This window comes from Drosophila navojoa, chromosome 4, assembly GCF_054131105.1.
Source record: "Drosophila navojoa isolate 15081-1374.11 chromosome 4, UAZ_NAV_1.0, whole genome shotgun sequence".
NCBI classification, from domain to species: Eukaryota; Metazoa; Arthropoda; class Insecta; order Diptera; family Drosophilidae; genus Drosophila; species Drosophila navojoa.
The window spans coordinates 21350588-21362247 of record NC_142892.1 but is presented as its reverse complement, the minus strand read 5'-3'; the positions used below and the strand labels follow the sequence as shown (position 1 = coordinate 21362247).

The 11660-nt window shown below is 47.1% G+C and overlaps 1 protein-coding gene across 1 annotated transcript; it reads left to right on the top strand.

Moving 5' to 3' along the window:
- The first annotated feature begins 3900 nt into the window (after positions 1-3900).
- Fbp1 (Fat body protein 1) lies at positions 3901-7635 on the top strand. Its single transcript, XM_089258860.1, has 2 exons — positions 3901-4061; positions 4119-7635. Exons 1-2 carry the CDS (start codon positions 3968-3970, stop codon positions 7463-7465), a joined length of 3441 nt encoding a protein of 1146 aa, XP_089114986.1. The 5' UTR covers positions 3901-3967; the 3' UTR covers positions 7466-7635.
- Positions 7636-11660: the final 4025 nt, after the last annotated feature.

The following is an 11660-nucleotide window of genomic DNA, read 5'->3' as shown; positions in this document are numbered from 1 at the left end:
CTCGGCAGGAGTCAATGGCTATCAAAACTAGCAGACACGCGCAGGACACGTGCACTCATGCCAAATGCCAAATGCCAATACCAATACACACACACACGCACAGCCACTACTCACACTTGAGGAGCTCTTTCAATTTCATTCTCTCAAGTCACTTGTTTCAAGGCAAACAAAAACTGCGAGTGGAGCGCGCAAAGGACAAACGAAAAACGTGTGAAATGAAAGTTGTTTGATTTGCTCTATGCGGTTGCCAGAAAGAGATGGGAGAGAGGAGAGGGGGGAGTGGGTAGTGGGGAGTGGAAGGGCGAACCATCCTGCTCTCTGTGGGCGTGCATGAAGAGGTGACAAAGGCCGCAGTGGGAGTAGTAGTAGCTCAGATAACTCTCCCCCTCCCCGCGCACACAGCCCGCAGTGTAGTACAAATTTTTGTTTTATTTATTTGGAACGACGTCACCCTTACCCACGTCCTTCGTCCTTTGCCTTTCGCCCTTTCTCATTTTTCTATTTTCTGTCTCTTCTGCTATTTCATTCCTGGCACACTCACATCCGCTTCGATAAAAAGAAATATTTTCTTTTTGCCATGCGTTGGCGTGGCACTTTTCTTTGGCCCCGGCGCTTCATTATTACTATGAAGTAGTATATTGATATTTACTTTTTGCCGCTTGTTATTATTTTGCTGAAGTTGGCGCTTTAAGGTAGCCTCGGCCATTGCCCATTGCCCATTGCCCATTGCCCATTACCCATTACGCAGAGGATATTGTGGGGTCATGAATCAATTGGGCAATGTCCACTGGCCGGAAATATGGCGAACCGAAAAAGATGGCACTCCATTTGCATCTCTTGTGCTTGCGACTGGGGGAGGGGCAGTGGCAGGGGGAGTGGCAGTGAAAGCTTGTAGGGACTTGACTTCTAAGCTTTCGCCTTTTGCTACTGGCAGCTGCTGCCAGTGTGGCACATAATCGCGTGTAATAAATTTTAATTTTTTAAGCATTTGTAAGCAGTTTTATCGGCCCAACAAAGGACTACATTTTTTAAGTGCCAAGCCAGCCAAAAAAAGGATATAAGATTAAGACGCCAAGGCGAAGATGAGACATAAAAAACGCCAAGCAAATTAGCGACCCAGTCGCGGCACGCACCACGGCATGGGGACGAGAGAATGAAGCCGTCAGACAAGGCTGCTCCGGCTCCTGCTCCTGCTTCGAATTCCTCGCCTTCTTCTACTCTGCTCTGCTACTCTCACTGTGGTTTATCACGCCCACTGCGTCAACGGATATCCGACGCATGGAAGACAAACAAAAAAGGCATTAAATCGCATTTAAGTCAAGGCGAGACGCAGAGGCGAAACGAGGCGAAACCAACCACCACAGCCCCCCTCCAGCCGGCTTATACCTCATTTGCTTGACAGCAGGCTGGATGGCAAGGATGACGACAGCCAGAGATACTGATGCCTTGACATTCCCACTTCAGTGCGAAGGATATGCACAGCTTATCGCATGCCAATGGGGCTGCCTCCGAGTGCTTTAAGTGGAATCATAGATGACAATGTCTTATGCATACTGATATTCACGCTGGAATATGGTATGGACTTGGTCTTAAAATTCGAAATTCGTGCACAAATAGAGTAAAAACAATAACAATACGAAATTACCCTGCAGAATAAATGACATTTCGTTTCACAAATTATTTTCTCAATAACAAAAAGCGCGATAAAGAGCTGTCATACTGCATTAATGAAATGGCCCATGGACAGGACAGGACTGGACAGGACTGCATATAAAAGTTATGCCCGGAGCCTGTGCTCCGGCAAATGAGCCTGTCAGCAATTAAACCGAGCACTGAGCAGCGGCATTCAGAGCGCGAGAGCTGGAGCTGCAAATGCATTCGCCACAATGCCAGGCTCCTTTTTTAGTTGGCTTTTTTACTGTAGGCACGCTGTCCACACAGTCGGCCAGTCGGCCAGTCGGCACGCAGGGCTGGGCTGCTGGCCAGCAGCACAAAGGAGCAATTAATGCAAAATTGTCGCTGCATAATTGCTGAACATGCAGCTGAAGCAGCAGCAGCAAGAGCAGCAGCAGCAATAGCAAGAGCAGCAACTGAGCATAAAGAAGCAATTAATGGCGCACAAATGCGCCTGGCATGCATAAAAATGCTGAGCCTTCAGCTTCGTGCTGCAAAAAGTTGAAAAAGTGCAGCTGCAAAGGCCAAATCAAAGCTGCTGACCATTTGGCAGCCCGGCAAACAATTGCAATTACATTAGAAAAGGCAGCAACAGCAGCGGCAACAATGCCAACAGTTTAGTCCCAGCATTGTGGCACCCACGTAGCGCGTTCACTTCCGTTGCATGCCAGGCACGTTGCAAATTGTCGCAACGCAGCGCATCCAAAAAGAAGGAAAGCTCAACATAAAAAGAACTAAAAAGTGACTGTCAACACACAAAAGCCACGGCCAAACGAATTGCCAATTTAAATGTGAATAGAAAAATTGCAATCGCCCCTTCAGAGCTGACAGAATCCTTTCACAATCGCCAATCACTCGGTTGTCCCAATCACAACAATGGCCTCGACCCCACAATGCAGCCCGCGTTACAGCTGCTCGGATGCTACGAGCTGCACTATTACGTATTGTATGTACGCAACGTAATGAAATATGCGAGCGCACACACACACCCACACATGCACATGCTCTTAGAGACTTAGCTGCTTTAGATGTTTGTTATTCAGATGATGCTAAAAGTATACATATGTAGAGCTTAACTGCATATTCTGTATTCTAAGAAAAATTGTATGAATACATTTCTCTATGTACTTTAAACTTTTGAATACACAATTTAAATTGACAATTGCGAGCACTTCAAGTAATCAAAAGCTGGCAGGATATAAACGTATATCGTTAATTGCCACATATCGATATATTGGTGACTAATCACTCACGCACATCCCTATTAGAATCAAAACAGATCGTGCAATTGATCAAGCTAACACTTCAAATATAAAGCCTGTGTATTAAATTACTTGACTTAGCTAATATGCTAATGTTAGTTAATATTCCAGCTTAATACTCGCTTGCTGAATATAAAGAGTGTATTGATTTTGTACATTGTGTATCGTGGTATATTGTATTTTGGTCTGTCGGCATGAACGCAAACCAATTGGCCATTCAAAACTGTAAATGGTGCAAGAACAAATGCTCGAGGTGCTTGAATTTCGCGTATATAACCAAAAACTAAATATTTAGTACATAAGCCCATGGAGACGTGATAAATCAGATAGCCTCTATCGTCCGAAGTTAAAAAGTTTAATATCTAGAAACGATTAGCGAAAACTATACATACATACATATGTATGTATGCATGTATCTGAGAGCGCGGAGCTAGAGCAATAAAATTATTAAGTGTATGGTGCAGTTTGTCAAATTCACACTTGTTTGAATTGAAATGTGCCAGATGCAATATTACTTGAAGATAACACACCTGAATTATCACACCTGATTAAGCAATATTATAGGTGAGCATACATAGCATGTGTTTTGTTTGTGTAAATAATACTGCCAAGTCCGGTAATTTTAAACATGTGCAGATAGCTCGCAGTCTGCGTGGTAGCGAAATTCTATCTATTGACGAAACAAAGGCAGCAAACAATGGGGCAATGGACTAATTAAGCAGCATCTTCAGCTGACCCGTTATCTGCACCGGCAGCCAATCAACCCAAAGAATGCAGCGTCAGTGCAGTCAGTGTGCAATCTGGCGACCTTTGGCTTCGACTTCGAACTAGCTGGAAGACCCGTCTATAAGTAATTGCATAATATATACCCTGGAATTGCACTGATAAGGATTTCGTTGCCAGTTCAGATCGAATGCTCAAAATATTCAATTAGGCCTAGACGTGGCGATAAGAATGGGTATAAATTCGCCGTGGAGATCAGCTGAAAATGCAGTCATCTTCTGGTTTGCAAGGAAGTTGCTACTTACAAGATGAATAAATTTCTTGTGCTGGTAGTCTGTGTGCTTGGCACGGTGTCCGCTGGTCGCATTGTCCAGCGCGACTATCAGAGAGACATTGGCAGTGGTAAGTGGCCCAGCGGGAGTCAAGCGTTAATTGCAAATGATCTCAATTATTCCGCAGTTGATCAGCGCATCGTGCGCATGTCCAGGGAGGACTTGCTGCGCCAGAAGTTTATTCTAGACATTGTGCAACGTGTTCAACAACCCTTGGAGCAGAATGATCTTATTGAGCTGGACCAGGGCCTTATTATCAACCCAGAGCGCTATCGCGGTGGCATCGATAGGGAAATGCAGCGCGTAATCGACTTGGATCGTCAGCGTCGTCTCCTGGATGAGCGCGAGGTCTATAGCATTCGCAATGTGGAGCATGTTCAGCAACTGCGCGGCATCTACCGCCTGCTGGTGCGCGCCATTGACTTTGAGACCTTGGAGCGTAATGTCGTCTATCTGCGACGCAACGTTAATCCTGTGCTGCTCATCAATGCCTTAACACTAGCTATCCGCGATCGCGAGGACACCCAAGCGCTAATCGTTCCTGCTGTGCAGGAGATATTGCCCGAGTTATATCTGGACCAGCAGACATTGGAGCGCGTCCAGCGTGTGCACGCAGAGATCGAGAGCAGCCCTCGGCCCGCATTCGTGGATGTGATCGGTCTAGGCCAGCGAATCCGTCAGATGAATCCTGTGATGCGAATGGTCATGCCCTGGCGCGATCTGCACTTGCAACTGGCACTGCGTAAGCAACAGATGTGGCAGCAGAACCAGAACCGTGTGGTGTTGCCCGTTCAGAATATTCAGGACGATCAGGATATGTCGCTGCTCACTGAGGACATCGGCATGCGCAATTTTATGCAGAGTCTAATCCAAGAACTGGCTTTGCTCGAGGACAACTCGAACGTCCGCCAACTGACCAACAACGTTTTGGATAGGAACATCGAATTGGAAGATGAGGATCGCATTCTGGGAATCAACCGCCGGCGCATGGGCCAACAGCTGAACGAAGATGAAGACATCTATGGCAACCAGCGTTACAATGACATCTATGGCAACCAGCGTGACAATGATGACGAAGAAGAGACGCCGTTCAGAAACCAACTGGTTGGCAATCGCGTTCCTCTGCTGCGTAACATAGGTCAGGGCCTCAGACGTATGCTCGGAGGTAACTGGGAGGAGCGCACCTCGACTAATGACATCAACGATTTGCCCACCGTGGACGCTCGCAGCGATCGCTTGGTGCATGTCGGTCGTCGTCGCCAGAACCTGAACCGCATCGACTTTGAGGATGAGCAGCTGCAGTCGCGCCGTTGGGGCTTTGTTCGTGGCGAGCGATTGAGTGAGGGCCGCCGTGTGGATCAAGAGCTGACTGGCAAGCGCAGAAACTTGATTGAGGATAACCTGCAAGACCTTACCGATAACTTGGATTCCGTTCCTCGTAATGATGAGCGCCTGGTGTACGTCAATAAACGCCGCCTGGGTCAAACAAATGAGAACTTGATTGGAGAAGGCCGTCGCATGGGCGCCATACAGGATGAGGACATTCTGCAGCTGATTCGCCGTGATAACCGCCTGAAGAAAATGAGCGACGAGGAGATCCTTAACGTGCTGCACCGCACCCGTCAGCGTAAGGACCAAACTGAACAGGAACGCTTCATGGGCATTGTACGTGGCGACCGCGTGAGCGAGGGCCGTCGTGTTGGAGACGTTGACACCTGGAGGAACATTGACATTATGCAGTCGATACGCGGAGACAACCGCCTGGGCCAGGTTAATAATGACGACATCAGTGAGATGATGCGTCGCAACCGCGACCGCGAGGAGCAGAAGCAACAGGAACGCTTTCTTCGTGTTGACCGCCAGGACGAAAACATCCGCTCTGGAGCTGACAACCTCCAAGCTGTGCGTCGTGATGACGAGCGATTGGTGCACATCAACAGACGTCGCGTTAACCAACAAATGGAAAATATGACTCCGCGTCGTGTGAACACAATTGCAGAGGGTCGTCGCGTTGACGGCGAGGATACAATGAAAGTTGAGGACATTATGCGTCTGATCCGCAGCGACAACCGTCTAAGCGAGCTCAGCGATGACGAGATCATCGAGATGCTGCGTCGCAATCGCCAGCGCCAAGAGCTGGGACAGCAACTGAACGTGGAGCAGGGACACCGCTACCGACGCAGCTTGGTCGACACTTTGGATGTTGCCGCGACTCGACGCAGCGAGGTTCTATTGCAAACTCTCCGCCAGCTGCTGGCTCGCCTGAACCAGGAACGCATTGCTCTGCGAGTCAATGATGAGTCGAATCTGATCGGCAAGTCCCGCCTGAACATAGCTGATCAAGCTCAACGCTATGCCATGCGCTTGAACGACATGCGCCTGGACTCCCGTCGCAATCGAGTTCTGCTTGAGCAAATCAATGCCATCGAGGGTCGTCTGCAGCAGGTGATGGGCCTTGTGATCCGAGAGATTAGCAATGGCAACATCCGTAGATCTGGCGTGCAGGAAATCGACGAGCAGCTTCGCTTGGAGCGTGTCATTGGCGATGTTCTCATCGGTCGCGTTGGTGACATTGGAATCCTGCGCATATTGCGTGAGCTGCTCCAGGACAACACTGTGCGCATGGATCGCTCTGGCCTGGGCATCAGCATGGGTGACCGCGTGCTGCTGCACACTCTACGCAGAATTATCGGCATTGTGGATGACATACGCGAGCAGCAGTTGGGCGTCTATAATCGTGAGAACCTGGACTTGCAGGATGTCGTCATCAACAGTCTGCGTGTGGACAAACTGCGCACTCGCATCGAGGACAGCGACATTGATGTGACCAACCTGGTCGATCAGCCTCTGCAGTCGCAAATGATGGTGCGCCAACGTCGTCTGAACAACAAGCCCTTCACCATTGACATGGACATAAACGCAAACGGCCCACAGGATGTGATCATTCGCCTGTTTTTGGGACCTCGCCAGGATGTGAATGGCCGTGAGCTGCCCCTGGAGCAGCGCCGCTCGGACTTTGTGCTCCTGGATGCCATCAATACCCAACTGCAGAGCGGCCGCAACCGCATTCAGTACCGCTCGACGAACATTGCTTGGACGACCCGTGATGCCACGCCCTACAGCGAGATCTACCGTCGTGTGATGACTGCTCTGCGCGATCAGCAGGATCAGCTGATTGTAAGCGATCTGGTTGGCGAGAACGGCAGCTTCCCTCAGCGCTTGCTGTTGCCCCGTGGCCGCCCCGAGGGTCTGCCCATGCAGTTGCTAGCGATTGCCTCACCCGTCGAGCGCCTGGAACGCGATCTGCCAATTCGCATGAAGCGCCTGGATGGCGTTATGGGCGTGAGCGTAGCTTCCATAATGGACAACCGTCCTCTCGGCTTCCCCCTGGATCGCCGCATCGAGAACGAGCAGCTGCTGTTGGAGCTGCCCAACGTGCAAGTGGAGGATGTTCTGATTGTTAGCGATAACTAAGCAGAGGAAACCATGTGCCAATCCCTACCCCGACCGACTGACCGATGTAGCGACCCCAGCCAATTCGTTCTCCGATGTCTCCGAAATGTAATAGTTATATGTAGTAATTTCTTTCTTGTGTAATCCCTAAATAAATCTATGCAACTGATGCATAAGTGCATTAAAAATAAGTCTTTCAATTTCACCAAGGTAAATTCCATTTGCCATTTGCCATTTTCCATTTGCCATTAGCAATAACACTTGCAGCCGAGTGAATTTTCTAATTTTCAATGGCAGATCTTAATGCAAATTGGATGACATTGTCGGCAAGGGGGAAGAGGGATTAGGTAGGGCGCCCCCAACAAAAGTCGCCCACAAAAGCACTTTCATATTCTGTCCGGGGCAGACAATGCAGCGTCCAAATAGCTGGCAGGCAGCTTTTTGCAGCCACTATAATAGACTTTTCTTATTCTTGCCACACAACTCAATTTGCAACAACGAGCGGCGAGACTCCCTCCACAGCTCTATATGCAGCGTGTATATACGTATATCTGGGCGGTCGCAGACGCCCAGCGAAGCGTCAATTGCCAAATTAATTGGCCGTAAAAAATTGAAAATGAAAATATAATCACACTTTCCGTTGTCAAGCTATCGTGCTGTGGCTCTGGCTCTGGCTCCGGCTATGGTTGTCGCTGTTACTGTCACTGGCTGAGCTGGCTCGAAACGATTTCAGCTTTTAACCCTCCGCTTCGGAACAGTTTTCTCATCAAGGCAGACACTGGCTGCGTTGGCCAACCATAGAACAGCAGACAATTCGCTGCAGGCACTCAAAGGTTGCATTTTTCCAGGCTGCCTCCTGCCAAGGCCCAGGCATATTGATACTCTTCAAGAGGGTATGTGGCGAGAAGAGGCTACTACTGTATCCTATATATAATATAGTAAATTATAATACATTTGGGTTCCAGAGCTAGTTTCCCATGCAGGTTCTATTTCAGTTCATATACAATATCAGACAAATTCTGCCCACTCTAGAGATCAGCTCCATGAATATATTATAGAGCATTAAATTTTCGTATTTATTTATTTGGATTGAAATTGGTTTTTATGCGAGCAAAGAATGTGGCACATCGGATAATGGAAAAATGTTAGCACTCGACCTGTCTCTGACTTTTGCCACCTGAATGCACTTTCATTATCTTCGAGTGTCTCTACATTTTCCCCCCTACTTTTCGATGGTCTGATGAGCTGATCTAAGGGCAAAAACAAACTTTGGTATTACACGGCCTATTAGCCGCCGCTTAATGCAAAAATAATTATGTCTCGTTAATCAGCGCTGCAGAAACTTTGGATCCCGAGACTTTCGCCAACTCTGCTTAACCCTTTTGCCTCCCGCTCTCTCTCTCTCTCTCTCTCGCTCTCCGTTTCTCAGCGCCAAAGTTTCCTCGAGTGGCAATTGAAGGTAGCAGAAACGCATTGGCGAAAACTTTTGTGATTAGCGGCCACGGCGCAGATAGCGCGGAGCAGCTGATGCGGAAGATGCTCGCATAATTTATGTTGTGCGGCTTGCACTCAGCCAGCTAGCTCAGCCAGCGGAAATGCCGTCGCGCTCTGCTCGTGGCGCCTCCGCTGGGCCGCTGCATGCCTCAGCCACGCAAATTCCATAGCATACATTCGAGGGCGCCGCACGAAAACTTTTTGCCACGCAAATTAGCGGCCACATTTGTTTCGCTGCGCTGCCGCATGCCGCATGCCGCATGCCACATGCCTCATGCCGCTTAAGCGTCCGACACCGCAAAACTTTTTCAGTTATGAATATAAAGTTTATTTATTAAGCAAACAAGTTGCGTTCTTATCTGTGTCGAGTGTCTCTATTTTTACATTTAGTTGGCAAACAATTTCACAGTTTAGTTCAGTTCAGTTCAGTTCAGTTCAGTTTAGTTTAGTTAGTTGCACAGTTTCGGGAGAAGTCGCCACAAAATGTTGCCATGAATGACTCTGGAAATTAATTGGCCAAAGGCGCTGATTCCAGTTGATAGATTAAGAAAACAATATGTATTCATTCTGCACAGAAAAAATAAGCTTTGAAGGTCAGATATAAACAGGGTCTTCTTAAGAAATAAGAACTGAAATCCCTATTTCATATACATAAATATAGAAATGCTCTTTTTTAGAGAAAAACGAGATCTGAACTGTTAATAAACTGACCTACCTCTCTGCTCTTATAGACACTGAGATTATTCATACTTTATGCAAATTTTTTTACACATGTCTGTCTATCTGTATAAATGTCCCTCTGTTTATCTCATAGTCTGTTTCTCTTTGCCTAACAAAAACAAGAGATGAATAAGGACTACAGATGATTATTCGATCTGTCCATATGTGTGCTGCAGTACTCATTTGGTATTTATAGTTGAGTAAAACTAAGCTAGACTGCTTGAAGCAGAAGAGAGTGCTCCCATTGGTTATTTTATGCTCGACTGCAACGATCTCTACCTGACGCCCGGCTCTACATTTGAGCGAGCCTTAGGCTTTGAGTGAAAGTCGCCCTATATAAAGGGCGGCAGTTGCAACATTTCTTCAGTCGCCCAGACCTGGTGGAGGTGAATAGTGCAACCCAATAAAGTTTGGTGAAGTATATGATTGTTCAGCTAAGCATTATAGACTGGGAGGAAATATTTGGAGGCTTGAAAGAAATAAATAGAAGAAGAACTTGGACAAAATACATTTAAAACAATACTTAGTACCTCCTTTGTTTGCTTAAATAGAGTGTAACATATGCATGCAACGATGCTGTATTTGCTTTTTATGGAAATAATAACTTTTTGTAGAAGGCCCATCTTTATAAAATAACATTAAAATGCGAGCACTTGCCTAAGCACGAGTTATTCATAGGCTCTCGAATGAAGACCTAGGAAATTAGGCAATCCAAATTGGTGCACCGTTATAAATCATCGTACAACTAGCGCTAATGCATTGCTTCGAGAAGGAAATCAATGAGCACAGTTTAGTTCTACCTTTTGTGTAGACGTGTGGAAAATATTGACAAACGCAGGCAGCTGAGGAGGGCGTGAGCTGCCTTCAAATCAACACAACAGCATCCAGGGAGGGGAGGAGTGGGAAAGAGAGAGGGAAAACCCTTGTCGCTCGCATAACCCCAGTCAAAATTTACAATGGCAATTTTTTCGCATGCAAGTCGAATTGGGTTGGAAAGGGCTTCAGTTGCGTGGCTGGGGCTCAGGCTGGGTTTGTGTTTGGGGCTATCAAGTTGAGCAGAAAACTTCTTGCTATTCATATTCGTACATGAATACACTCGTGCGAGTCAGTATGCGAATATACAATGCGGAAAAATGCTAACAAACGGAAATGTGATATACGCGACGCAGCCGAAATACAAAAGCTAATGGTATAGATGGCGGAGGGGGAGCACGAGCTCGGGCGGGAACGAAAGGCTCTCTGGTATGAGGGACTGACTAGGAATCGAACCAATTGCTTACAAGCTATTCAAAACTTTGGGTGTGTAGGTGATAATGCTATATGGCAATCGTCACTGTCGTCTATTCAATTTGCAACGAATTAAAAAAAAAAATAAATAAATGTTTCAGAAAACATGGGAGCGAACACCAAGGCATGGCTCGACTACAAAATACCCTGCAGCATAGCATACCAATGACCAATGAAGTTGTTGCTGCTTAAAATAAATATTCAATATGCCAACTTTCACCTATATTTATGTGCGGGGTATTTAGAATTGGAGTTGTTGAAAATACATTGAAATCTGTGGAGCGCATTGTAAAAAGGCTTTTCTGTTATTGTAACGATGGAACCACAAGCAGCCCTTGGCCAGCCCACTTCCCTGCTCCGTGCCGGCTTCCCACAGCCAAGCAGCTGACACGCTTTGGCGCATCAATAGATAAGAAAGAATGAGGAACCTCTTGAGGCTTCGCTTGAAGTGGGATTAAACGCGAGGCGGCCCACTGTAGTAAGAAGCTGAAGGGAATTACGGAAATGTGCCCAGGAAGGGATGCCTGACGCAGGCACACAGCTAAGCAGGTAACCAGGTGGCATCGCTATGGGTGTGGATATGGGAATGGATATATCACTAAACTAATAGTTAACAAAATATTTTCAATTACTGTTGCTGTCACAGCAAAATCAATCAATTTTGCAGCCACAGACACGAGAAACGGTAAACGAGAGCCAAAGCCAAAGCGAAAGC

Excerpts from the sequence above, each read along its gene's own strand:
- Fbp1 (XM_089258860.1), top strand. The coding sequence starts at position 3,968 with ATGAATAAATTTCTTGTGCTGGTAGTCTGTGTGCTTGGCACGGTGTCC. Across the intron at positions 4,062-4,118 it reads TCAGAGAGACATTGGCAGTG|TTGATCAGCGCATCGTGCGC; the intron begins GTAAGTGGCCCA and ends ATTATTCCGCAG.